The following is a 26,547-nucleotide window of genomic DNA, read 5'->3' as shown; positions in this document are numbered from 1 at the left end:
AATGAGCAAACAGGTTTTATTTTTTTTTCCCGCAATATATTCCAACTGTAAAACGTCACATAAGAGGTCTTGTAGAAGCCCTTGAGGTTGCCCGAGCACATTGCATTCGGCTAAGCTCGATGAGGTTAAGCTGGACGCGGGGTACCGAGGAACTGCCTAGGCTCTCGGGTCTTTGCTTTTTACTATATTGGGAAGCCGTTCCTCGGCTTCGAGATCTCACGATGTCCTTCGTCTATCAAGGATCTCTTTCTCGTCACTTAGCACAGCGATTGGGTCATCGATTTGCTGCTGGCCTTGTTTTTCGGACATCTCGCGCATCTCATATTGCCTCGGTCCAGTCCTTTCAAACCCCAGGCTGTAAATCTGCTTCGAGACAATACACAACTACAATTCCCTCAAATCCCCAGAAGATGTCTAGCCCAAAACGTGACAGTGAGCCCGCGGTGCCCCGGCCTAGCTCTAGGTAAGCCAGCAGCAAGGGACCACATGACTGGAGATATCCACAGCGCGATGTCATCCAAAGGGAAACAGTTCAAAAAAAGAAAAGGAATTAACTAACTATTCTATAGCGTGCTTCTTATATCTCCAAAGAACGAGATCCTTCTTCTTCATCGCGTGAAAACCTCTACCTCTTTTGCATCTGCGCATGTCTTTCCAGGTGGCAACCTGTCCAGCCAAGATGGTGAATGTCCACCACCCGAAGACCTGTCACGGCATGAAGATTCCCCTAGCTACCGACGTGCAGCTATCAGGGAACTATTTGAAGAGAGTGGGATTCTTCTAGCTAAAGACCGGAACTCTGGGAAGATGCTTGCCATCGACGAGCCTACCCGAGAGGCGGGTAGACGACTCATTCATCAGAACAAGACCACTTTTGATGAGTGGCTAAAGCAGCAAAGCCCTGATGCCGAGCCCGATATAGGTAAGTGCCTGATTTGTGTAATTGACACCTGAAAGTAGCATGCTGACTCTACAGACCAATTAATTCCCTTTACTCGCTGGGTCACGCCAACCAATGTCCCCAAGCGATACACTACTCAGATGTATCTGTATTTCTTGCCTTTGCCCGTCAATGTGGACAAGAAGCTCCTCGACCAACTCCCAACAGAGGGTGAACACGAGGAGCATCAGATCCCAACGAGCGATGGTGGAATCGAGGTTACGGAGGCACAGTTTCTTCCAGCCTCAGCGTGGGTTAGTCGTGCCCAAAAGGCAGAAATCATTCTATTCCCGCCGCAGTTCCTTCTTTTGCATTTAGTGTCAGGATTCCTGGACAGGGAGCCTCGTGCAGATGCTTCCGTGGAAGAGATGGAGAAGCGTCGTCAAGCGCTTGTCGAGTTCGTTCATTCGGGCTCTCCCCCGTGGACAGAGAAATGCATATCTCCAAAAATGATTCTCATGACCGGTGATGGGCGATCTGTGTTGGGTCTAAATGATCCTGGGCCTGAGCTGAAAGGGACTTCCAAGCGAGGAGAGTCCGAGAGAGTGGTTCTGGTGCGGTTTAAGAAAGGAAGTGCACGAGAGGTTGCTGTGGGATGGAAGAAGGATGTGTTGCAGGAAGAGAGGGAAAAGAAGGAAAAGAGTAATTTGTAAAATACATACATTTACCCATAGTACAATCAATCTTACCTACATGCGCATACAGCAATCGATAACTATGGACATCTTAGAGTTGGAATTGCCACGGCCTTTAGTACGGTTCCCACTAAAGCCACACCACCCCCACTTCGGCCACGCCAGCCCTCGATAAAGGGTCACATGACCCACACAAATCATTTGAGGTCTTCAATTTAATGTGCGGCAGAAAAACCCTCCACCTCCAACCTCACCGTCGCCCGTCAAAACCTCAACACCAAACCCGCCAAAATGGAGAACGACAAGGGAGAGATCGTCGATCTGTACGTGCCATGGAATTTACACCCGTTCCTCCAGTCCCAATATACCCAGTGCCCTGTGTCTGCGTGGCCGCATACAATCAGCAATCCCGCCTCAATCCCAAGCCAAAGAGATGGACCCGGTGTGATCGGAGATTGCGAGGGTTGAAAAAAAATCCCCAGCGCCGCGTGATTGCGATCGTTGGCGAGCCACCAGAAAAACCAGGGCACAAAAGTGTATTGGAGGGGAACATATTCGCTCGCAAACCCCAAAATAAAGAACCCAGATAACTAACATGATCTCCCTCTCAACAGCTACGTGCCCCGCAAGTGCAGCGCCACCAACCGCATCATCAAGGCCAACGACCACGCCTCTGTCCAGATCTCCGTCGGCAAGGTTGACGAGAACGGCCGCTACACCGGCGACAACGAGACCTACGCTCTTTGCGGCTTCATCCGTGCCCGCGGCGAGAGCGATGACTCCTTCAACCGCCTGACCCAGCGTGACGGCTACCTCAAGAACGTGTGGGCCGCCTCCAGCCAGCGCTAAATCATCCACAGCAATGTGGTTTTGTTTACCGGGTGGTGTTGACGGGTTGATTTGATGGTACGTTATGGTCATCTACATACATTCTGCATGTTTCATATGTTCAAGAAGGCTAATTCGCTGCAGAGGAACCGTGGCTTGATGGTCCGTGTTCGGGGAGTTGGTTTCAAGACCAAAAAAGGACGCAAGGGATATAGTTATGTTCCTTAGTTCATTTTTTCTTTTTCTCCTCTGAGAAACTCCTGTTTTCCTACCTATCTCTCGAAATGAATGGAATATCGACGACTTAATGGGTCAGGTTTTTTTTTCTCTACGAATCCCGCCTGTTCTCTTTCTGTGATAGACTCCCGCCCAACCTCATGAAGCACAAGCCAAAAAAAGCCATGCCAAAAAATCAAATCGATATCCCTTTCATATATTTCTTAGTCTCTGCCTGCTTCGTTTAAATTTTTTTTCTCTTTTCGTTCTCGGCATATCAAGACCTCCTCATTCTTTGTAGACTCGAAAACCAGACTAGTTCGCTGGTCTTGGTCTTCGGTGTCTCCATCTCCATGAGTGAGGAGGTATAAATACTTTCCATTGCCGAAGATTATGCTTCCGAGCTCTACCTGCTGAAGAGCCACTGTTGCAGAGATCCATGCGCTGGGGCACAGATACGGGCAGGACATCCATTGTAGGCACATGCTAGATGAATATCATGTCTCTAATTGTCTGTTTTTTTCAATTAGTTATATCTACATTAACTGACTACGCTGTGGAGCTTTTTTTTTTTATCAAGTATTTTATTCACATCCTGTTCATTGTTGATATGTAATACGTTTCCTTCTACGTAAACTTGTGATTAGAAGCAAGACACAACTAAGCACATTCTTTTTTTTTCTCTATGAGTGTTTTCCCTGTTTAATCCTTCTCGAGACGCACGGCCGGGTTGGTCTCAATGAAGTTAAGGTCGACCTTGTGACCGAGCAGTTCACGGATGTTGCTGACGGCGTACCTAATAGATATTAGTAAATGGAAATGAATGGCAACTGATGCAACGTACTTGATCATAGTAGGTCTCTCCAGACTCAATCCCCATCCGTAGACTCGCAAGTTCTTAGGCAGACCCATAGACTCTAGCATCTCTGGGCGGAACATGCCACTGTTACCGATCTCAACCCACTTGCCTAGACCATCGTGGTAACCGAAGATCTCCATACTGGGCTCAGTGTAGGGGTTGTAGGCGGGCTTGAAGCGCAGCTTGTGGATGCCCATCTTGGCGAAGAAGACCTCCATGAATCCAATCAGACCACCAAGAGTCAGACCGAAGTCGGCAATGACACCCTCGACCTGGTGGAACTCTGCCAGATGGGTAGCGTCGACGGACTCATTTCGGAAGACACGGTCGATACTGAAGAAGCGAGCCGGCCGGGGGTTCGCGGCCAGCTTGTGCAGCATATAGGTCGAGATGGAGGTGGTGTGAGTGCGGAGCACCAGGCGGAGCGACTCATCCGCGCTCCAGGGGTAACGGTAGCCAATGGAGCCGAACTTGCCGTGCTCGTGGACCTCACGGACGTTGTCCCAGTACTTTTGGTAGTCGAGGGGCTTCTCGGACTTTAATTGCGCTGGGCGGTGGGGGTCATTGGGGGGATCCTCGCGAGGACCGTCTGCCACGGCAGGATCGGAGATGTAGAAGGTATCCTGAAGATCACGGGCGGGGTGTTGCTGGGGCACGAACAGAGCGTCGAAGTTCCAGAAGCCGGTCTCGACAAAGCGGTTGGTCGGCATCTCCTCGAAGCCCATGTCGAAGAAGATGTTGCGGAACTCTTGGCGAACCTTGTTCAACGGGTGTAGCGTACCACATGGAGTCGGGGCACCCTTAGCATTGAAGTTGTAGGGCTTGAGATGCGCCGTCTTCCATGAGCCATTGGCAATCATCTCCGGGGTGAGGTCGGTCTGCTCCTTGACGAATTCTCGGGCGTACTTGGGACCCTTGGTGATCTTGAAAGCAATCTCCTTTGCCAGACCAATCAACTTTCTCCGCTTGAGGTCAGCCAGGACCTTTTTATCCTCCAGAGTCTTTGTTTCTTGAACCGCAAGCAGCTGCTGTTGCGTCTCGTCGACAATTGAGTCTGCGGATGCCCGCAGCACATCCTTGTCCTTCTTAATCCAGCCACGCTTGAAGGCGTTTCCTTGGCCAACTTTGGCATTCTCCTTGCCCACAATTCCGGGCAAGTCGGAGATCTTCAATCCGTCCATAGCGGCAAGCACGACGGCGAAGACCTTGGCCTCGTGACTGCCATTGGCGGCAATCTCCTGGCCTTCAGCAGTGAGAGTAACGATTTCCTTCTCCAAGGTCTCATATTCGACCATCTGGCGGGAATCAAGGCGGTCGAGCGCACTCTTAACGTTCAATGAGGGGGTGGAGGGGAAGGCTTCGCTGGAGACAATGGGCGCATCGGACGCGGACAGGGCGTCCAAAATCTGGTTTGTCAAGTCGGACGCCATGGCTGCAGCCTTCTCCTGCAGAGACAATTTTTAACGGGTGTTTTGAAGGGCGTTCTTTTAGTCGGACAATATTTCGAAGAATTATGACTCTGCGGGATTCCAAAATATAATACGGTAGGGCACCCAGACCACTTCTGCCGTTCCCCCCCCCTCCGCCATTTGACTGTTGGCCGTTGACCAGTTGACTTGTTGCCCTACGATGCTGTTGAGTTACCATCTACCACATCTACTATCCGCCTGGGCAAGGTTAGGTATGTCCACATCTATCTAGGTAGGCACGAACCTACTGCCTACAACATTGTGTATTTTAGGTTTAGGCAACTTTTTGCCTTTCCTGGATTTCATTTCCATCTATACAAAACACTACCCATTGCAGATACATTGTTTCCACCTTTTCATATATTTTGAAACATATGGTCAATAGTGATCCAGGTACTCCATACCAAATGTAACATGTTCACGTTCTCACCACACGAGGTCCCCATGTGACCAATAGAGTGGACGTTACGAATACCGACCTCGGGACCAACGGGAGACGCTAAGCCCGACGGCTCAGCCACCAAAAGACGCAAATTGCGATCTGTGGCAGTACCTTAACGAAGAGACATTCTCGTTGATTTCTTATAGGCTCAGACTAACTTCGACTGGATCCCACTGGATCCCAGCCAATTGTTTTGCAAACTCTGTCTCGCCTATCTTTTCCTCTGGGGATAATAATAAGGGGATACTTTACCATATTCAACGGATATGGGATTTAGACTATTGAGAAGCAAAACCACGAACCGGAACCACCTTGTGATCGACACTAGTCCCAGAGTCGATCACTTCCATATGAAACACAGGGATTTGGGTATTCTGTATGGCGATATAGGTACATACTCCGTACCTAGATAGTAGTATAGATACAGTACCTCAGGTATATCCATGGATATTCCCAGACGAGAATAGATCAACAAGTCCGTGCACCCTATTCCAGTCACCTGGGGCATCTGTAAATGTGCAGAAAGATACCCAATTTTACCCAATTTTACTCATTTTATTTGCTCTTATTTTTCTCTTGGGGAGGCGAGTTATAGATTCTACCTAAAGATCAGAGACATTGAGAGAAAAAAAAAATAAAAATCCAAAGAGGCGACATATCACCGCCCCTTTCAAAATCTCTTTCCCCCTCCCCCATCCAATTTCCCGCCTTTCTCTTCTTATCCTCGAACCTCCTTTTTTTATGTTTTTTTTTTATAACCTTTGACTATCTTTTTTTGGTAGATTTAAGTTCTTTCTCTCTTTCCCCCGCAGAGCCATCCTAGTGGTGGCTTACATAACCGGGTGTGCTCTCCAAGGCTGGCAGGGCTTATCCACCTATTTTCCCCCTTCCCGACTTTCCATATTCCCTTTCATATTTATCACCGGTTGACTCGGGTTTCTATTTATTCCTTGTACCTTTGGACTTTCCCCCCTCATGTCGCCTTAATTAGACCATATTTCTGTCATCCTGTCAGGATCCCGAGGTCCAGACTTTCCAGTGAGTGATCCTTAAGCTCTATCGCCGATACCCTACCCCATCCCATAATTCTCAGCTAGGGTGCTGGTACTATAAGATGTGTTTTATGTTAGTTGTACTTTGAACTAACCTACATATGTATGTAGGCCACAATGGCTAGCGCGGACGAGACACTCGTGGCCGCGACTGCCGTGCTGCAGAATCTGGCAAGAGACGAATCTATCCCCGGTTCCTCTTCGCCCCCATTTGATTTTCAGCTATCCAATGGCACCAAATCGCCCAAACTTCCCGGAGAACACAGTCCCGCCAAGGCAGCCTTCGAAGCCGAGCTTGAGGCCCTGGTGCGCCGCGTGCACCATCTGGAATTCCAAGCTGTCAGTCACCACAATTTCCAACAGCAGGCGGACCCCCACCAGACCACCCCGTCTGCTGAAGAGACCAGCGAGAGGAATTTCTTGTGGACATTTGGGCTCTCTCGCTTGTCGTCCGGTCAAGATTCTGACTCTCTGTCACAGCAGCAAAAAGCGATCCCGGTGCCCGCGGCCGACGAACCACCCCTGGGAGAAATAGACGACGAATCCGATGATGAAGATGATAACGGCACTCGTGTCGTGCGGGAGGAGGATATCAGCTTCCTCCGCAACCACGTACAAAAGCAGGCCGAAGAGATAAGCAGCCAAAAGGATATTATCGCCCAGGTTCGCGACGAATTGCAAAAACAGGAAGAGCACACTCGCCGCGCTCTTACCAAGGTCGAAAATGAGGATGTCGTTCTTCTCGAACGCGAGTTGCGCAAGCATCAACAGGCCAACGAGGCCTTCCAGAAAGCTTTGCGTGAAATCGGTGGTATCATCACCCAAGTCGCCAACGGTGACCTGTCCATGAAGGTTCAAATTCACCCGCTGGAAATGGACCCCGAAATCGCTACCTTCAAACGAACAATTAACACTATGATGGATCAACTGCAAGTCTTTGGTAGCGAAGTGTCTCGTGTCGCACGCGAAGTCGGTACTGAAGGAATACTCGGTGGACAAGCCCAGATCACTGGCGTCCATGGTATCTGGAAAGAGCTTACGGAGAACGTCAACATTATGGCCAAGAACTTGACGGATCAAGTGCGAGAAATTGCCGCTGTGACTACCGCTGTCGCTCACGGTGATCTTAGCCAGAAGATTGAGAGTCGGGCCCAAGGTGAAATTCTGGAACTGCAACAGACCATCAACACCATGGTAGACCAACTTCGAACGTTTGCAACGGAAGTTACTCGAGTCGCGCGTGATGTCGGCACGGAAGGTGTACTAGGAGGACAAGCTCAGATTGAAGGTGTACAGGGCATGTGGAACGAACTCACAGTTAATGTCAACGCCATGGCCAACAATCTTACCACGCAAGTACGAGATATTGCTACTGTCACAAAGGCTGTTGCCAAGGGTGATCTCACGCAGAAGGTCCAGGCCAACTGTAAGGGAGAAATCGCAGAGCTGAAGAACATTATCAATTCCATGGTCGACCAACTACGACAATTCGCACAAGAAGTCACCAAGATCGCCAAGGAAGTCGGTACCGATGGTGTTCTCGGAGGCCAAGCTACTGTCAATGATGTCGAAGGAACGTGGAAGGATTTGACAGAAAATGTCAACCGTATGGCCAACAACCTGACCACGCAGGTGCGTGAGATTGCGGACGTCACTACCGCAGTCGCTAAGGGTGACCTAACCAAAAAAGTTACCGCCAACGTACAAGGAGAAATCCTCGACCTCAAGAGTACGATTAACGGTATGGTGGATCGTCTCAACACCTTTGCTTTCGAAGTCAGCAAAGTGGCTCGTGAGGTCGGCACAGACGGTACCCTTGGAGGTCAGGCTAAGGTGGACAACGTGGAAGGAAAATGGAAGGACCTGACGGACAATGTGAACACCATGGCGCAGAATTTGACGTCTCAGGTCCGAAGTATATCCGATGTCACGCAAGCTATTGCCAAGGGAGACTTGAGCAAAAAGATTGAAGTGCATGCTCAGGGAGAGATTCTCACACTTAAGGTCACCATCAACCACATGGTGGGTCGACTGGCCAAATTCGCTACTGAGCTTAAGAAGGTCGCCCGAGATGTCGGTGTTGACGGCAAGATGGGTGGACAAGCCAACGTGGAGGGTATTGCGGGTACTTGGAAGGAAATTACCGAGGACGTGAACACCATGGCCGAGAACTTGACATCGCAAGTCCGCGCTTTTGGTGAAATTACCGATGCCGCCACCGACGGTGACTTCACCAAGTTGATCACGGTCAATGCATCTGGTGAAATGGACGAGCTGAAGCGGAAGATCAACAAGATGGTTTCCAACCTGCGGGATAGTATCCAGCGAAACACTGCCGCTAGGGAGGCTGCCGAACTCGCCAATCGCACCAAATCAGAGTTCTTGGCCAATATGTCACACGAGATCAGAACGCCGATGAACGGTATCATTGGAATGACTCAGTTGACGTTGGATACGGATGATCTCAAGCCGTACACCCGAGAAATGTTGAACGTCGTTCACAACTTGGCGAATAGTTTGCTGACTATCATCGATGATATTCTGGATATTTCCAAGATTGAAGCCAACCGCATGGTTATTGAGAGCATTCCATTCACCGTCAGAGGTACTGTCTTCAATGCTCTCAAGACCTTGGCTGTCAAGGCCAACGAGAAGTTCTTGAGTTTGACCTACCAAGTTGACAACACCGTTCCTGATTATGTCATTGGTGATCCATTCCGTCTCCGCCAGATCATTCTTAACCTTGTTGGCAACGCTATTAAGTTCACCGAGCATGGCGAGGTTAAGCTCACTATACGAAAGTCGGATAGAGAACAATGCACGACCAACGAATACGCCTTCGAATTCTCAGTGTCTGACACGGGCATTGGAATCGAAGAGGATAAGCTTGATCTCATTTTCGACACCTTCCAACAAGCTGATGGCTCAACCACCCGCAGATTTGGTGGTACTGGGCTGGGATTGTCGATTTCCAAGCGCCTTGTAAATTTGATGGGCGGTGACGTTTGGGTCACTTCCGAATATGGACATGGAAGTACTTTCCACTTCACCTGTGTGGTGAAACTCGCGGACCAGTCTTTGAGCGTCATCGCCAATCAGCTCTTGCCGTACAAGAACCACCGGGTGTTGTTCATCGACAAGGGTCAGAACGGCGTTCAAGCTACCAACGTCATGAAGATGTTGAAGAAGATTGACCTGGAGCCGTTGGTTGTACGGAATGAAGAACATGTTCCCCCACCCGAGATTCAAGATCCTTCTGGCAAGGAATCAGGCCATGCCTACGATGTTATTATTGTTGACTCGGTAGACACGGCCCGGGTCTTGCGGACGTTCGATGAGTTCAAGTACATTCCGATTGTTTTGGTCTGTCCTTTGGTGTGCGTGAGCTTGAAGTCAGCTTTGGACCTTGGTATCAGCTCATATATGACTACCCCGTGTCAGCCGATTGATCTTGGCAACGGTATGCTACCAGCCTTGGAAGGCCGGTCGACGCCGATCACCACCGACAACTCACGTTCATTCGATATTCTTCTAGCGGAGGATAACGACGTGAACCAGCAACTTGCGATGAAGATTCTTCAGAAGCACAACCACAATGTGTTCGTTGTTGGAAATGGCTTGGAAGCTGTTGAGGCTGTCAAGAAACGTCGTTACGATGTTATTTTGATGGATGTTCAGATGCCAGTCATGGGCGGCTTTGAAGCCACCGGCAAGATTCGTGAATATGAACGCGAGAGTGGGCTTCAACGAACCCCAATTATCGCGCTCACTGCCCACGCTATGTTGGGTGATCGGGAGAAGTGTATTCAGGCCCAGATGGACGAGTACTTGTCCAAGCCGCTCAAACAAAACCAGATGATGCAGACTATCCTCAAATGTGCTACCCTTGGTGGGTCACTATTGGAGAAGAGCAAGGAGTCTAGGATTTCGAGCAGCGGGGAAATGCACCCCAATTACTCAATGAATGAGAACCAACAGCCGCCGCCACCACAACAACGGTCAAAGCAGCAGCCCTTGCCGTCCCCTCGCCCGGTTGTAGATTCCCGGTCTATCACAAGCTCTGGTCCCATCACCAGGGGGAGTGTTGTCAGTCCGTCGGAAGAGAAAGAAGAGATGATCGACGAGCGGGTACGTTAGCTGTATGTTCAGAACCGAACTCTCAAAACAGCATGGCTAATTATTTCCAGGCATTGCTACGATCCAACAGTACATGAGTTTAGCATATTTATTTCCATGCAGATGATTTCGATGCGACTATACCCTGTCTATATGAGTCTCATCTACTTTTGTCTACTTCATACCCACTTGCGTCTTCCCCTCCATCTATTATGATTATCCGTCATCAACCTCCACCATTGCATTCGCTTTTTTTCTTCTGAATTTCATTTCTCCTCCTCTTGGAGGTGGTGTTTGGCGCAGTCTACGATAGGACCTGGTTTGATCTATATGGAAAGATGACCGAATTGGGGAGTTTTCGCTTACAGAGGGGCGCTTGTTCTTTTTACCTCTTGCTCTACCATTTTTCTTCTCTCTAGCCTCTCGCTTTTCCGTTCGACCCCCTCAGCATCTTCTTGCCGTCTATTCTTGTATTGTACTTAGTTTGCTACTGATCATATCAAGCGCGGCACAAGAACACCGCTCAATTTCTTTAAGCTCTTTTCTTTTCTATCATTCATGCATATTTACCTATCTCCCACTTCAAAGGTTACCTCGCAGATTATCTAACTGCTAGCTATTTCTCAATCTATCTCTTCTAGACTACCTATATTTAACCCTCCAAACGCTGCTTCGCGCGCTCTACTCATTCCTAGTATACCTGACGACCCCAACTCTTCTTTCATATCCTATAGTTTGGCTATTCGATCACTACTGGTGTTTTAGGCGGATTCTGGGACTGACTTTACAGTCCCTACTTCTCCTCTCTCTCCCTCTTTTTCCTGTGTTTATCTTCTTTCATCCCTACCAGACACAATGATCACACTCCTCTTTTTCATGCAAATCATCATGTTTTAGGAGTCTCAAAAGAACCTGTTGGCGGCCTGGCTTTCTAAGGCCCGCCTGCATAGTTGTTTGCTCCCAGTGACCTTCCTCCTGCTAGATAGATACTCCTATCTCTTTAGAAGTCCGTGAGACAATCTTGATCCTTTCTGCCATCGCCTCACTGCCAGAGGCCGATGCATTCTGAGCCGACCCCCTGTGAGCCTCCCTTCTGCTTGCAGTCAGCTATCTGGAAGCATTACACAGGTGCACAATTGTGTATAAGTTTGGTGGTACGGCTCGTCACAATATTGGTCCTGCTGATCAGGGTCTACCCACACGTCCGTGGGCGAACAAGCATGTGCTCTGTAGGGTCCAAGACTGCGACTGTGCAGTCTTGATATATCCACTGAACTCGAGATCGGCAGCCCAGGTTAAGGAGAAGGCTAGGGAGCGGATAGACTACTCAAGTGATGACGGTAGCGACAAAGGTATGATACGACCAATCGCGCCACTTAACTAGAATCTACAGATCTATATGGGATTGAGGTCATGCTGTTCTTGGCTATGCTGCGGTCCAGGAATCCATGGCAGGGCCTGCAGCCATTTGCTACCGGGACGGTGCTCCCTCAATAGCTGGGTGTGGACCCCATGTCGAATCATTATTGACTACTACATATAGATGAGCGAGGCCTCGAGGCTATTTTGCGGTCTATAGCGGAGCCCTGGAGGGGTTGGTGGGGTTGACTAAGATAACGTTGTTGATAGGTGGTGTAGACGAGAAGGTTACAACAGGGCTTGCCCAAATGGGATATTTGTTGGGGTCGTTCTCCAAAGATCTCATTATGGTCGTTTTGACCATTCTGGTCACTGTACTGACTAGCAAACTAGCAATTTATGTAACATCTTGGGTCATTGTAAACACATTTTTATTAGCCTCCCAAGCAGCAAGAGGCTAACAGCCCACTGGATATGAGATATGATGAAAAACATTGATTGCTTTTAAAACACCAAAGCATGCCCAACTCCGAAAATCTGCGTGTTGCAGGAACCGTGTCGTATCTGAGAAAGCATAAAACAAAAGAAAAAATAGATGCCCAGGATAAAATTTAGTCGATATCCATCTGCTCCTCCACTCCACCATCCACCAAAAGCTTGCTCTTCTGCTTCTGGCGAATTCTCTCCTCGCCGTGAACTCTGTTGGAAACCTTGCTCTGCTCGGCCACCATGGGCAGACCCTCCTGGCGCTCCCGGAGTTCCTTCCGAATGAGGTGCTCGCCCTCGTTGACGACCTTGCGGTCCGCCTCGCGCTGGCGCTCGCGGGCGATTTTGCCGGCCAGGCGGCGTTTCGTGAACACACGCTCGCGGCGGGTTCTGATCTCCTCGACTCTCTCCATGGCGGTGAGGGTAGCAGCCATGAGGTTGCGGTCGTACTTGACGGGGACGTTTCTCTTCTTGGCGAACTGGGACAGGACAAGCGACGAATCCACGATCATCTCCTTTCCGCGGGAGGCACGGTGAGTCTTGGTCCACTTAAGCTTGCGGGGCTGACGCTTCATCTTGAAGTTCTTGTGGCACTTGGACCGACAGAAGCGGAATTGTCGGGCATCGTTGCGGACGAATGTGATGCCCTTACTCGGGAAGGCCGGGCGGGAACAGAAGTGACAAGTTTCAACACTGCAGATAAAAAGAATATTAGCATTCCGTAGAACGGTTACAGACAAAAATTAACGGCAAAACTTACCGCATGGTTGTGGAGTGGTGTTGGTTATGTCTTCGTTGAGTCGCAAGAAACTTTTTCTGTAGCTTCGGGCCTGAATGGTGGAGCAGACCACGCTAAACCCTTTTGGGGCACCCGCGCTGACTTTTCTATCCCGGCGCCTCTTCGCCCATTCCCCGGTCCAACTGACTTGATCTCATTTCGCGACCTCTCCATCTCAATCTAAAAAATGGCCTCTGCTCTTGTTATTGGATTTGGCATTGCCACAACCGCCTTTTTGGTGAGTGAAAACAGTCGTTGTTCAGCAGCACGGGACTCCAGGGCTAACCCATTGTCTACAGGGCCGCGCCGGTCTGGTCGCCTACCGCCGCTCCAAGGGAGGCTTAAACGCTGCCGGAAAGGCATTCTATAAGGGGTTCGTGGACATTTCACTATCTTGCGGTTATATGGGATATTGACTAACGTTGTATTGCAGAGGATTCGAACCGCGCATGAACCGTCGGGAAGCCTCCCTGATTCTACAACTTGCGTATGTGCATATGCTAGCGATGAATCTTTTGATATGCCAGAACTGACAATACTTCTCAGTGAACGAACTTTGACCAAGGATAAGATCCGCAAGAACCACCGCCAGCTTATGTTGCTCAACCACCCCGATCGCGGCGGCAGTCCATACCTGGCCACCAAAATTAACGAGGCGAAGGAATTCCTCGACAAACATGCTTAAGACTTTGCCGGTGCAGCTTTGACTTCTCTCTTCCCCGGCAACGACCTTTGGGCAACGATGGAAAAGCGAGAATTTAGGTCTCGACATTGACAAGCTGGTCATTATAATTTGGGCACATAGCGTGGCGTTGGTTTGGCATTTACAAGACCGGAGGAACAAGACTGCTCTTTACGAACCTTGTTGTATTATATGCACTGTTTTCACATATCCCTACGAGATCGCCGCTCTTCGTTGAATGTACTTTTATTACTATCCATCCGACATATCCAGCACGTGAGAACCGGCAATCCCCGGCATCATATCAGATCATACCTCTGCCAAATTGTCGATCTCGGTCTGTTTTAGTAATCCATGACCAAATACCTAGGTATAACCTTGAAAGAAGGTCACCCCTGGACAGTCAGAAACACGTAGGCCGAAGGCTCTCAGGGTTACAAGGCATACTGGATCCGTCCTACCCCATATAGAACGCCACACACCCCCGCAAGAATGATTATGCTACACGGATAGAAAAATGGCTTTGATCGACGCAAAGAGAGAGTGGATTGGAAGAGATTGAACGGAAGCCAATGCCCCTGTTCACCGGATCGGACGAAATCGACCGTCCACCTTTTTGAGTTCTCTCGGCGGTCGGGTTTAACGGGTTCCGTCATGCCACGAAATAATCTTCAAGGCAGCAACTCGTATAGCGTAACTCAGTACGGAGTATAGCGTTTATCATCTTACCTCCATTGAGACATATTGAAACATATCAATTTGCACCCTTCCAAGGTTATTCTCACGTGTGGTTGAGTCATTTCTTACCGAAAGTCCCAAACTTTGGGTATTTGTGCTCATTCATTGTCAACCTCCCTCTACTCGAAAAAAGGTTCTATCCTTCCATGCGTCATTCATTTCTATAATCCATAGCGCACCCCCTCTCTCCTTTCCCAGGGCCGGAAAAAAAGCTTTGCGCCGAGATACAGCACCCCGCAGTATCGCTCATTACTTATCAATCACCGCCATTACCTCTACCTAGTACTCCGCGGAGTTTCCGTTGCCCCTCAAAACGAAAAATGGATGGCTTGGGGGATGGTGACGGCATGGGCTTTGATCCACCTACTATGATGAACCAGACACCACATCTCTTCAGCTACGATCATTCTCAGATTCAGGCGGGGTCTATGTACGATGATTCGTCATTAGGCGCGGGGGACGAGACCAACGATGCGAAGAGACGGAGGATCGCGAGGGTGAGGATCATTACCCGTTGCAGATATTGAGAACACATCTAATGAGCAAACAGGCGTGCGATATGTGTCGGAAGAAGAAGATTAAATGCGATGGGAAAATGCCAAAATGCTCACACTGCATCAACTACAAAACGGAATGCATCTTCACACAAGTGGAAAAGAAACGGAATCCTCCTAAAGGGTATGTATACTTGTATACCTCATGGCATATAGAGTTCTATATCTGACTCGAGAATTTCTTGTATAGAGCGAAATACATCGAAGGCCTTGAAAACCGACTCGGCCGGATGGAGTCGTTGCTGCGTTTGTCGGGTCTTTTGTCAGAAGACGATGGCGGCAAGACAGATCTCGGAACATTAGAGAAGCGACTAGCGGATCGAACGAATGCGTTGAACGCAGCAAAAAACTCCAGCATGTTCCTGGCTCAAGCAGCTGCAGCTCAACAGGCCCCAAGCTCCCACCAAACCACACCTCGTATGGACTCCACCTCCAGCCCTCTGACAGCCGCTACATCACCAGAATCGCAAAAGTCGGAGACCGAAGTCGAGGCACTGTCGGATATGATGTGTTCTTTGGTGACAAACAACTGCGGGGAAACTCGGTATATTGGTAGGCTTTTTTGTGCAACTGTTTGGGGCTAGTTTGTTAACAGTTTCACAGGATCCTCATCTGGATTTTCTATATTCTCCCCAAAGGGCATTCAATGGGTCAATGAGAAAACCGGCGATACATCCTTCCAGGACATGATCTCGTCAGCATATGTCGATGACAATAAATGGATGTACTGGAAACCCGAGATCTTTAGCGATATTTTCGCAAGGCGTGTGTTCAAGCCTCTCCCGCCAAAGGAAGAAGCTCTTTCTCTATTCAAGGACTTCTTTGAAAACTTCAATTGTATGTTCCCACTGTTCCACGAAGCGACATTCATGCACTTGGTGGAGCGGCAATACTCGCGCGATCCCTACGAGGGTTCGGGCTGGTGGGCAAGTATAAATGTTGTCCTGGCCATTGCCCACAGGCTTCGGGTTATGAGTAATTTGGTGCCACACGAAGAAGACAAAAGATCTTGGCTTTATTTGAAGAATGCCATGGGAGTTCTGACCGAGCTCACAATGCGCAATACCGATCTATTGAGCGTGCAAGCGCTATTGGGCATGGTAAAGTTGTCCTACTCTGATTTCATTAGGTTTCTCTAACGTTGTCTTCTAGTCACTCTTTCTTCAAGGAACCCCTAACCCACAACCTGCTTTCTTCCTAGTCGCTGCGGCGATTCGACTTTCCCACAGCATTGGCCTACACAAACGCGGTTCTGGCTTTGGCCTCAATGTGGTCGAAGTTGAGCAGCGGAAGAGAGTCTTCTGGATAGCCTATCTTCTTGACAAAGAGTATGACCCGCTTTCAAATACCCTTATACCTTTATTTTGAATACTGACCAATTCCTTAGCATTTGTCTACGCTCTGGTCGACCACCAGTACAAGATGACGATGATATGAATGTCGAGCTGCCAAGCGAAGATCCTCCAGACAATGTTGGAAATGTGCCATTATCTGATGGCAGAAGCAAGTTCAACCTATTCCGATCATTGTGTGAATTCGCCACTATTGAAAGCAGAGTATACAAGCGACTTTATTCTGCCAAAGCATCGAAACAATCAGATGGTGAATTGCTCAATACAATCGGTGAGCTTGACAAGGAGCTGGAAGACTGGAAAGATAGTATTCCTATCGACTTCCGCCCCGAACACGAAATCCAAGCTACCCACACCCCCCTCATCATCCATATGGTTGTTCTACATTTTGCCTACTACAATTGCTTGACCACCATTCATCGGATGTCGGTTCATCACGGGTATTGGACAAGCCGTCTGTCCAACTATGCCATACAGGGGTTGAATGCACGGCCCTTGAACCCTAGGGTATTCTTGTCGGCAGTTCTATGCGTCACTGCTGCCAGAGCATCGATTAATCTGATCAAGTATATCCCGCAAGGAGACTTTGCCTGTGTTTGGTACGTTTCAACAAATTGTGGGAACAAACAGCCGCTAACTTGATATTAGGCTGATTCTCTACTACCCGGTGTCTGCCCTTGTAACTCTTTTCGCCAACATCCTCCAGAACCCCAACGATGCTCGTGCTCGATCCGATGTTAAATTAATGAGCGTGGTAGTCAGCTTCCTGTCTACCTTAGTCTCCGACGAATCCAATGGCAGCATCAAGCGTATGCTAGGTCTTTGCGGTGAATTTGAGAGAATTGCCAAGGTGGTTTTGGACAAAACCGAAAAAGAGTCTCATTCGCGAAAGAAACGCAAGAATGCAGAAGACTCTGCAGGCGCAGCCGAAGAACAGTCGGAAACTTCACCCTCCGCCAAACGTACACAACCACCGCCCACCTCTGCATCCTTCTCTCCCTCCGTTTTTACCAACCCTACGGCTGCAGCCCCCCGCCCGGCGCAGGAGGACCATTCCCGGGAACTACAATGCCCCCAACAAGTAGCCTCCCCACCGACCTCCCAAGCAATATCCATGCTATGTCTGGCCTTGGGCAGGAGTTCCCAGACATGTTGAGTCCTGATCAAATGCCCAATGTTGGATTCTCCGACCAACACCCATTCAGTGCCAGCCCCGGTATGGCACCATTTCAGCAGCCATTTGTCCCACAAGATCTCTGGCAGATGCCAATGACAATTGAGTGGGACTGGGCGGATATGTCCACCAACTTTCCTCCTTTTGAAGGAGCTGGTCCCGGTGGGCCGCTGCCTGGGCAGTGATCATCACTGTATGATGGACTAGAGTCACCTTCATCCATCTTTTTATGCAGCTCATGGTGGTGGGATTATTGTTTCCGGCTCTATCTCTCCACACGAAATTATCTCCACACCTCTTGTATATTGAAGCGCTTCTCTTCTTATTTCGAAACCATCCCGAGGTCTCTATGGACCAGGATAATTATGGGTTTACATTACGTAGCGAATGGCGCAAAGGTGGGCCCGATTTATAGGAATATGTACAGACAGGTCTCCAATCCAAATCAATTCTAGATAGTTTAATTCAATAACGGAATTTATAAACAACAGCCTTGAAAGGTGCTTACGGCTTTAAGCTAATTCCATCCGTGTTGGACCCCGAGGCCCCGGGGCCTCCAGGGCTGCGCTTCTGATGACTCAGCCGGATCGGCGAAAATTTAGAACCGACTGGAACCACACGGCGTCACCTCGGACCTGGATGCCTCAAGAGCTTCTCAACTCCCAGCTTAATTCCGCCCCTCACGCCTAATCTTGATGGATTGTGATATCACCCGTTACCTCTAAACTCGATTGACCACCTTTTACCCCCGCCCTCGTAGCCCTCGGGGCTTCCATTCCTCGACCATGGCTATGGCTACCTTGCTCCGACGGCCAGGCAATCTCGCTCGCTACTCGAGGAAAGCCGCGGAATATACCGGTCGCACGGGGCTGGCTTCCGTTCGTGTGCGAACATCAAGACTCTCATCTCTGGTTTTATCAAGCCGCGCTAGAAGCTACGCCACGCAAGGTCCGACACCCCCCGACAACAGCCAGAACAACAAATCAGATGGCCCCAACAATGACCCAAAGAAGCCGAAGTCAGTTCTGACCGAAGCTGAATTGAAAATTGTGGATGAATGGCTGGTAGATATGGACGTCACGCAACGTACCAACTTCCGAAACTACATCATGAGCAATGGACTTCCACCGGAAGTCAGGGCGCACATGGATCCGAATCAATCACCGTCATTAATGGATCGTATCAAGATGATGCGATTCGTGTGGCAAGTGCAATCTTATTATACAGAGCAAGACGCAAAGCGCGGTATCGCGGACATGCGCATTCCCGCTGAAAAACGCAGTGATGAAGAATCCAGCCTCCGCTTCAATAAGGACTCAGAAAAGGAGCAACAAGGGCAGCAACCAGCAAAAGAAGGCGAACAACAATCCAGCGCAGAACCGCCAAAGGATCCCAAGCAAGACAAGGATCCTAAGGAGGAAAAGGATACCAAGGAAAAGCAAGGTGCCACGAAGGACCAGCAACAACAGAAGAAGCAACAAGGCGACAAGAAGGGCAAGGTGCCCCCGAACATGGGCAAGGTCCTCGAGTTCCGCTTCGATCCCGTTTCGTTCTTCGTTACCGCTCTCGTCACATACTACGCCTACCGCAGCTTTTTCCCCGGTGAAACTGGTGGCAGAGAAATCACTTGGCAAGAATTCCGGGCAAACTACCTTGAGAAGGGCCTCGTGGAGAAATTGACCGTCTTGAACCACACCAAGGTTCGCGTTGATCTCAACCGCGAAGCTGCGGCTCAAGCCGATTCAAATGGTCAGCCTGCCTCCTACGTCTTCTTCAGTATTGGTTCTGTCGATAGCTTCGAGATGAAGATTGAGGCAGCTCAGTATGAACTCGGTATTCCATCGCATGAACGTATTCCAGTCGCCTATCACGAAGAAACCCCATGGGGCGGCGTCTTGATGTCATTGGCTCCTACTCTCCTCTTCCTTGGTGGTGTCTTCTGGATGTCCCGGCGTGCCGGTGGCGGCGCCGGCGGCCAGAGTGGAATCTTTGGCATCGGAAAGAGCCGTGCCAAACGCTTCAACCACGAGACTGATATCAAGATCAAGTTCTCCGACGTTGCGGGCATGGATGAAGCCAAGGTTGAGATCATGGAATTTGTTAGCTTCCTCCAGCAACCCGAGCGGTTCGAGAAGTTGGGTGCAAAGATTCCCCGTGGTGCCATCCTCTCAGGTCCTCCCGGTACTGGTAAGACATTGCTTGCTAAGGCCACTGCTGGTGAATCCAACGTGCCTTTCTACAGTGTCAGTGGTTCTGAGTTCGTCGAAATGTTTGTCGGTGTCGGTCCCTCTCGTGTCCGCGATCTTTTTGCCAATGCCCGGAAGAACACCCCCTGCATCATCTTCATTGATGAAATTGATGCTATTGGAAAATCCCGAGCAAAGTCGAACGTTGGTGGTGGAAACGATGAGCGTGAAAGCACTCTCAACCAGATTCTCACTGAGATGGATGGTTTCAACACCTCTGAGCAAGTGGTTGTCTTGGCTGGTACCAACCGACCGGATGTTCTTGACAAGGCTCTCATGCGCCCCGGACGATTCGACCGACACATCTCTATTGACAGACCTACCATGGACGGTCGTAAGCAGATCTTCCGTGTTTACTTGAAGAAGATTGTCACCGACGAGAACCTGGAGTACATGGAGGGCAGACTTGCCGCTCTGACTCCCGGTTTCGCTGGTGCTGATATCGCCAACTGTGTGAACGAGGCAGCTCTTGTTGGTAAGTTCTTATGCATAATCTCTTCGCGGTATTTCATCAAAGCTAACAATTTCTCCCTGCAGCTGCCCGTGAAAACGCAGACAAGGTGGTCATGAAGCATTTCGAGCAAGCCATCGAACGAGTCATTGGTGGATTGGAGAAGAAGTCCCTTGTCCTCTCCCCTGAGGAGAAGCGGACCGTCGCCTACCACGAGGCTGGCCACGCTATCTGCGGTTGGTACTTCAAGTGGGCTGACCCGTTGCTGAAGGTGTCAATCATTCCTCGCGGACAAGGCGCATTGGGATATGCCCAATACCTCCCGGCTGGCGGCGACACATATCTGATGAATGTTAACCAGATGATGGACCGCATGGCCATGACTCTGGGTGGTCGTGTCAGCGAGGAGCTGCACTTCGAAACCGTGACCAGCGGTGCTAGTGATGACTTCAACAAGGTCACTCGCATGGCTACTGCCATGGTGACTAAGTTCGGCATGTCGTCCAAGCTTGGTTACATCTACTACGAGGATGACGCACAGCAGCAACTTCACAAGCCCTTCTCCGAGGATACTGCCCGCTCTATTGATATGGAGGTGCGCCGTATCATCGAAGAGGCCCACAAGCAGTGCCGCGACCTCCTGACCGAGAAGCGGGAGGAGCTTGTTATTGTTGCCGAGGAGCTTCTTTCTAAGGAGGTTCTTGGACGTGACGACCTCATTCGTCTCCTTGGCCCGCGCCCCTACGCCGAGTCTGGCGAGTTCGCCAAGTACTTCGATGGCAAGGGCGGCCAGATCATTGCCCCACCGGACTACCAGAGCCCCGATCAAACCTCTGGTAAGGACGGCCGGGACGAGACACCTATCCCTCCTTCATAGATTAGGGGATTGTGTTTCTTTGCATCCTTGTGGTTTGGTTTTGGTTCAATTTTGGGAGGCATGATATCACCCTAGCCTCTCTTCTTTTTGTATTTATCGATTGCATCTCCCGTTTCTTCTCCTCTCTCATCTTCTCTTTTTGTCCACTCTCATCCACAACACCTTTCTTCCTTCCCTCCACCGTGCTCAATAAGAAGATCATTTCTTTTTTTTATTTTCTCTCTTATTTGTCCCCTCTGTCCATCTTCGTGTCCAGTTGGATCTGTACAACTTGTACTGAGTGTATAATAGGGAGTTATTTTGAAACATGTCTTAGATTGGAAGTTAATGTCTCTTACGCGTAAATATTGTTGAACGATTGTCCTAAAACTCAGCGAATAACGTTGTATCAGACTCATTGGCTAGTAAGTCATCTAAATCTTCTTTGATAGCAATGACACATCCAAGGCATGTGGCTGTCTTGCGCTTTATATCCTCAATTATTCCCTTTGAGGTATGTCTTCAAAACACTCTTCTGAGGAAGTCGGCCCAATCCAAGACTTCTTCATTGCGAATGCAAAGCCTAGTGCATACTGGCAGTGCATACAACCCCACAAAGCAAAGAGACTCAAGGCAAAGAGGACAAACGGACCAGCTATGAAGATGACGTCTATGATGAAAGAGCTAAAGACTGATCAAGAACACATTTATGGTACTCAATCCATTAGCAATATAGTTCAATCCCCCCAAACCCTGCGGCTAACTTCATACAAGAGCATTATGCCCTATGTAAAAACACCAACACCCAGAACGCCGATTAAATCAGCATTTTCCTGTCCTCGGGTCATAGTTCATCTTTCAGAACTTCAGACTGGGATCCTGATTCATCAAAGATGCCGCGCATCCCTGAACTTCGAGACGAGAATGGTCGGGATCTACTCTGTGACGACACAAGTTCCGACAAAAGCAGCCCGAAAGTCGAGACGGAGTGGACGAGCGATGCAATCCGCGCATTCGATCGTGTTTGGCATGATCCAGCGAGAAGAAAGCATCCCAGCTGTTTCCAACCCGGCAGTGCTTTGGTTTTTAGTGGCGCATCAAGCAGGACTGCTGCATCTGAAAGCAGACAGACCCTAGCCCCAGCCACCTATGCTTTTCCATACAGGACGATAACACTAGAGCAGTCTCACAATATTGGGATACAACGGAACAGCCCTATCAGCTTTCGCGCGACACTAGATCCCGATTCTACAGCCCGGACCGTTTGGAAGAAACGCTCGTCGGCCCTGGGAACTACAAGGATTGGGCGGACCGGATGAGGAAGAAGCTTTAGCAGTGCGGCGGATTGTGGATCACCAATGCTGATCATCTTGAGGTGCCGACGCACAGCAGCTTGAGCACACAACGCATCCAGTCCATTCTGAATCTTTGGATGATGGTTTTCAGCAACGTGTCACAGTCCATACGGCTGGAACTATGTGCTCTAGATGCATTAGATGCACAGGAAGCATGGCAATTTCTGGAGAGGACATATGGGAGAGACGTTCCCGTGAAGATGCGTTCAGTCAAGGGCTTACGCGATATCATGGGTATCAGTTATGACAAATGCGCGTCACTGAAAGAATACATAAAGAAGATGGTGTTGTGCAGCCGAGTAATTCAATGTAACCGCGGAGAGAAAGATGGTGGCGACGGGGGGAAAGACCGTGCAAAGAACCGCAACCACTTGAGAGGGGGTGGAGATAAACGAATGGCTATGGTGCCAGTTCATCCTGGTGAATCTTGGCCCGGAGTGGGAGTACTGGGTCTCTAAGTTGGTGGGGAAATTCGAAGATAAAGAGAGAATGAATGTTGCAATAAGCACTTTCAGAGGACTCTTCCCCATCATCGAGGCAGAACAGGCACGTCGCATACAAGCTGCTCGTTACACAAAGGATTGTAGTGCGTGACCATGTCTTTAGGAGTTCGGTTAATAGATATCTTATGTTTCCAGTTCATTGTAATAAGTGATTAGTGCCTGAGCATATTAAAAATAGTGTGCATTGTGTCAAAATCGATAGTTTGAGGTAAGATGCGGAGAAAGTGCAGAAAATCACAGCAAAAACATGTCCACCCCTCTGTTATAGATTGTCTTCATACTTTGCTTATACATCAACCAACACATTAAGTGTTCCTCTTGCTAGTCTTCTTGGTATTCTTCGCCTTGACAGACAGGCGAGGGATAAACCTGCCAACGCGGGCCTGGTAGTCGCTGTACTCTGGGTACTTGCCAGCAGTGATAGACTCAGTTAGACGTACGCTTCCTTGGAAGATAGCAAGATACCCCAAAGCGCCAAGACCAGTCCAGTTGAAGTAAGTCTCGGTGCGGTAGCAGGACCACAAATACATGGTCAACCAAAAGGCCTGTTCGGCAACGAAGTTGGGGTGTCGCGACCAAGACCAGAGGCCGCTGACAACAAAGCCCCGCTCAAGATCTTCAGCGGAAAACTGGTCCTTGTAGGGCTCGGGAATACGCGCATTGGTTTGGTACTCCTTCTTGGCAGACTGGAACTTCCACTGCTGACCATCGGCGAAGAATTCAATAATAATGAAGAAAAAAGCAGCACGGGAGAAGGCCAGGTCAGGAAGGCCAAAGGTTTCGGGTCCTTGGTTGTATGCGGCGACAACAAAGATGTAGGTCGGAGCGGTGACGAGAAGGAGCAGGAGCGACTGGGCCACTGCAATGAATCCAAGGTTGAAGATCGTGAAAACAAAGCTATTGTTCGCTTTAGAGCGCAAGATCTGCCAGCGGTAATCTTCCGAGCCAATCGAGTATCCTCCTTTGCGCCAGTAGTTGAAAGTCAAGCGAACCTATCCCATAATTTGAGTCAGCACATGTAGAGACTCGAAAGAAAAGCCAACTTACACTCCACAGAACACTGATGACAGCGATTGTATCCAAAGTCTGGGTCTGGATGCCGGACAAACGAGCCCATAGGGCGAAATGCACGTTATATAACGCGGGGAGAATGCTCCAAAACCGGTCTACTTGTGAATAGTTCCGGTTGATCTCGGCTGCAATAAAGAACAGACCAGCCAGAACTCCACCGAAAGCAAGCGCAGAGACGAGGGGGTTGGTAGCTAGATAGACAGCTCGCAAGCTATACACATCGCTACCAGCTTCGCGCAAGCTGTCGGGCAGCCATTGCAGCTGGGCCAGGTAGGGGAGAACGGTGAGCTGAAATGAAGTGTAATCCAAAAGGGACTCCACGCGGGGAAGTGGTAAAGATGCCATGGCTATACTATAGGAGCAAAATATGCCGCAGGGGAAAAGGAAAACAAAAGCGTTTGCTCAGGTGGAGTTGGACGGGTATGTTGCCCAGAAATTGCCCGATTGGGAATAGCGTGTCTAAAAAGGGCGTATATGCCTCAGGCTCCAGAGCGCGTCTCAGGCATCTCATCTCTTCGCGTCCGAGTCATCCAGAACAAGATGTGATCGACATCAGGACATTCAAGGCCGCCACCACTATGAACCCCATGTGATCTAGATTGGGGCTAGTCATGGCTCGCAAAATCCTATGTGTGGCTGAGAAGCCTGCCATTGCTCGCGCAGTGGCCACTCACTTATCCGGAGGTGCTTTTCAAACAGTGGGTTTCCCTTTTAAAGAATTTTGACGAATCCAGCTAACATTGAGCATAGCATGCGATTCGTGGGAATCAATATGTGAAGAACTATGAATTTGAATTCAATTTTGGTGGTGCCTGGGGCAACTGCTCGGTCACCATGACCAGCGTAGTGGGCCATCTGACTGGCTTAGACTTTGACCGTCAGTACAAAGGCTGGATGTCCTGCCCTCCAGGATCATTATTCGAGGCTCCTGTGCAAGAGACTGTTGATAAGGTTGGCAAATTCCAGTACCTGTCTTGACTGCATGCTGATGTCTTCACTAGGACAAGCTACCAATTGCGGATAACATCCGGAATCAAGCCAAGTATGCGAAAGCACTATTTATTTGGACTGATTGTGATCGCGAAGGTGAGCATATCGGTTCCGAGGTCCGTAATCAGGCAATAGCAGGAAATGCTCGGATCGAGGTTAAGCGAGCCAAGTTCAGCAACACGGAAAGCGCGTAAGTAATGTTGATTTTTTGTGTCTACTCAAACTAATCCAAGGATAGCCATGTTCGTCGGGCTGCTCTAGAACCAGTCAATCTCGACGAATATCAGGCCAGTGCTGTAGCTGCCAGAATTGAGTTGGATCTTCGAATCGGCGCTGCATTCACCCGCCTACAGACTCTACAACTACAAACAGTGGTGGCAGCCTTGAAGGAAAAGGTCATTAGCTATGGTAAGCTGTCCGTCATTAAATATATAAGTAAAGAAATTAACGAGTTAGGATCCTGCCAATTTCCTACTTTGGGATTCGTTGTCGACCGATACTTGAGAGTCAAAAATTTCAAGCCAGAAGTATTTTGGGGCATCAAGGTCATACTCAGCCGCGAAGGCAAAAAGGTCAACTTTCTCTGGAAGCGGGTACATTTATTTGACCGAGCAGTTGTTACGATGATGTTAGAGCGGTGTTTGGTTGCAAAACAAGCCAAAGTCACCAAAGTGAACCAGAAGCCTACAAGCAAATGGCGGCCGTTGCCCTTGACCACGGTAGACCTACAGATGATGGGCAGTCGATTTCTTCGTTTGGACAGTCAAACTATTATGAAGGTAAGAAGTCCACTCTCATATTGGATGATATCTAACAAGCTCAAAGGTAGCAGAAGCACTTTACACCAAGGGATTCATCAGCTATCCCAGAACTGAGACAGACCAGTTTGACAAAGCAATCGACCTGAAGAAATTGGTCGAAAAGCAATACCCCGACACCTCGTGGGGTCAATACGCTCGAGAGTAAGCTTATTGGACTTGCCTTTCATAATACAAGACTAATGCCCATCTAGACTTATTGATGGCAAGTTCAGGACTCCTCGCTCTGGTCGCCACAATGACAAGGCCCATCCACCTATTCATCCTGTCAGCTGGGTTTCACCGAATCAATTGAATGCCAATGAAAAGAAGGTCTATGAATTTGTTGCCCGTCGATTCCTCGCCTGCTGTTCTGATGATGCGAAGGGCCAGAGCACAGAGGTTGAAATTCAATATGGCGACGAATTTTTCCACACCAATGGTCTTATCGTGTTGGAGAGAAACTACTTGGATGTATACGTCTACGATAAGTGGGAAAGCAGCCAGCAACTTCCCAACTTTGAACGGGGGAGCTCTTTGAGCCCACAGAAGCCAATATTTTCGAAGGCAAAACAACTGCTCCGAACTATCTGACTGA

At 49.2% G+C, this 26,547-nt stretch overlaps 12 protein-coding genes across 12 annotated transcripts; 9 read left to right on the top strand and 3 right to left on the bottom strand.

The window, feature by feature from the left end:
* Positions 1 to 221: 221 nt before the first annotated feature.
* Positions 222 to 1,593, top strand: N7471_004484 (NUDIX hydrolase; the record flags this gene model as incomplete). The annotated part of the gene is made up of 3 exons (XM_057277203.1): positions 222 to 463; positions 570 to 922; positions 977 to 1,593. The coding sequence occupies 3 exons, from the start codon at positions 222 to 224 to the stop codon at positions 1,591 to 1,593; spliced, it is 1,212 nt and encodes a 403-aa protein (XP_057136813.1).
* A 273-nt stretch (positions 1,594 to 1,866) lies between these two features.
* Positions 1,867 to 2,424, top strand: rps21 (40S ribosomal protein eS21; the record flags this gene model as incomplete). Its single annotated transcript, XM_057277202.1, has 2 exons — positions 1,867 to 1,898; positions 2,190 to 2,424. 2 exons carry the CDS (start codon positions 1,867 to 1,869, stop codon positions 2,422 to 2,424), a joined length of 267 nt encoding a protein of 88 aa, XP_057136812.1.
* An 897-nt stretch (positions 2,425 to 3,321) lies between these two features.
* N7471_004482 (phenylalanine--tRNA ligase subunit alpha) lies at positions 3,322 to 4,908 on the bottom strand (the record flags this gene model as incomplete). Its single annotated transcript, XM_057277201.1, has 2 exons — positions 3,322 to 3,415; positions 3,464 to 4,908. The coding sequence occupies 2 exons, from the start codon at positions 4,906 to 4,908 to the stop codon at positions 3,322 to 3,324; spliced, it is 1,539 nt and encodes a 512-aa protein (XP_057136811.1).
* A 1,650-nt stretch (positions 4,909 to 6,558) lies between these two features.
* Positions 6,559 to 10,655, top strand: tcsC (putative two-component osmosensing histidine kinase (Bos1); the record flags this gene model as incomplete). The annotated part of the gene is made up of 2 exons (XM_057277200.1): positions 6,559 to 10,569; positions 10,629 to 10,655. 2 exons carry the CDS (start codon positions 6,559 to 6,561, stop codon positions 10,653 to 10,655), a joined length of 4,038 nt encoding a protein of 1,345 aa, XP_057136810.1.
* Positions 10,656 to 12,527: 1,872 nt separating this feature from the next.
* On the bottom strand, positions 12,528 to 13,167 carry N7471_004480 (ribosomal eL24 family protein; the record flags this gene model as incomplete). Its single annotated transcript, XM_057277199.1, has 2 exons — positions 12,528 to 13,095; positions 13,163 to 13,167. The coding sequence occupies 2 exons, from the start codon at positions 13,165 to 13,167 to the stop codon at positions 12,528 to 12,530; spliced, it is 573 nt and encodes a 190-aa protein (XP_057136809.1).
* Positions 13,168 to 13,331: 164 nt separating this feature from the next.
* Positions 13,332 to 14,431, top strand: pam18 (putative mitochondrial DnaJ chaperone (Tim14)). Its single transcript, XM_057277198.1, has 4 exons — positions 13,332 to 13,418; positions 13,480 to 13,553; positions 13,614 to 13,667; positions 13,727 to 14,431. The coding sequence occupies exons 1-4, from the start codon at positions 13,368 to 13,370 to the stop codon at positions 13,863 to 13,865; spliced, it is 318 nt and encodes a 105-aa protein (XP_057136808.1). The 5' UTR covers positions 13,332 to 13,367; the 3' UTR covers positions 13,866 to 14,431.
* Positions 14,432 to 14,594: 163 nt separating this feature from the next.
* Positions 14,595 to 17,662, top strand: N7471_004478 (Zn(II)2Cys6 transcription factor; the record flags this gene model as incomplete). Its single annotated transcript, XM_057277197.1, has 7 exons — positions 14,595 to 15,097; positions 15,151 to 15,278; positions 15,345 to 15,706; positions 15,758 to 16,254; positions 16,307 to 16,482; positions 16,542 to 17,105; positions 17,155 to 17,662. The coding sequence occupies exons 1-7, from the start codon at positions 14,921 to 14,923 to the stop codon at positions 17,660 to 17,662; spliced, it is 2,412 nt and encodes an 803-aa protein (XP_057136807.1). The 5' UTR covers positions 14,595 to 14,920.
* An 11-nt stretch (positions 17,663 to 17,673) lies between these two features.
* Positions 17,674 to 17,865, top strand: N7471_004477 (transcriptional regulator family TF; the record flags this gene model as incomplete). The annotated part of the gene is made up of 1 exon (XM_057277196.1): positions 17,674 to 17,865. One exon carries the CDS (start codon positions 17,674 to 17,676, stop codon positions 17,863 to 17,865), a length of 192 nt encoding a protein of 63 aa, XP_057136806.1.
* Positions 17,866 to 18,323: 458 nt separating this feature from the next.
* On the top strand, positions 18,324 to 21,586 carry N7471_004476 (ATP-dependent metallopeptidase FtsH/Yme1/Tma family protein). Its single transcript, XM_057277195.1, has 2 exons — positions 18,324 to 20,401; positions 20,464 to 21,586. The coding sequence occupies exons 1-2, from the start codon at positions 18,466 to 18,468 to the stop codon at positions 21,252 to 21,254; spliced, it is 2,727 nt and encodes a 908-aa protein (XP_057136805.1). The 5' UTR covers positions 18,324 to 18,465; the 3' UTR covers positions 21,255 to 21,586.
* Positions 21,587 to 22,126: 540 nt separating this feature from the next.
* Positions 22,127 to 22,552, top strand: N7471_004475 (uncharacterized protein; the record flags this gene model as incomplete). Its single annotated transcript, XM_057277194.1, has 1 exon — positions 22,127 to 22,552. The coding sequence occupies one exon, from the start codon at positions 22,127 to 22,129 to the stop codon at positions 22,550 to 22,552; it is 426 nt and encodes a 141-aa protein (XP_057136804.1).
* Positions 22,553 to 23,396: 844 nt separating this feature from the next.
* Positions 23,397 to 24,507, bottom strand: N7471_004474 (DUF1295 domain protein; the record flags this gene model as incomplete). Its single annotated transcript, XM_057277193.1, has 2 exons — positions 23,397 to 24,083; positions 24,139 to 24,507. The coding sequence occupies 2 exons, from the start codon at positions 24,505 to 24,507 to the stop codon at positions 23,397 to 23,399; spliced, it is 1,056 nt and encodes a 351-aa protein (XP_057136803.1).
* A 266-nt stretch (positions 24,508 to 24,773) lies between these two features.
* Positions 24,774 to 26,543, top strand: N7471_004473 (DNA topoisomerase type IA domain 2; the record flags this gene model as incomplete). The annotated part of the gene is made up of 7 exons (XM_057277192.1): positions 24,774 to 24,860; positions 24,913 to 25,113; positions 25,164 to 25,342; positions 25,391 to 25,560; positions 25,609 to 25,931; positions 25,978 to 26,114; positions 26,165 to 26,543. 7 exons carry the CDS (start codon positions 24,774 to 24,776, stop codon positions 26,541 to 26,543), a joined length of 1,476 nt encoding a protein of 491 aa, XP_057136802.1.
* Positions 26,544 to 26,547: the final 4 nt, after the last annotated feature.

This window comes from Penicillium samsonianum (assembly GCF_028829775.1).
Source record: "Penicillium samsonianum strain IBT 33392 chromosome Unknown utg000003l_segment0_segment0, whole genome shotgun sequence".
Classification (NCBI taxonomy): Eukaryota; Fungi; Ascomycota; class Eurotiomycetes; order Eurotiales; family Aspergillaceae; genus Penicillium; species Penicillium samsonianum.
Note: the sequence above shows the minus strand (reverse complement) of the source record. Positions and strands in the feature narration are given on the sequence as shown.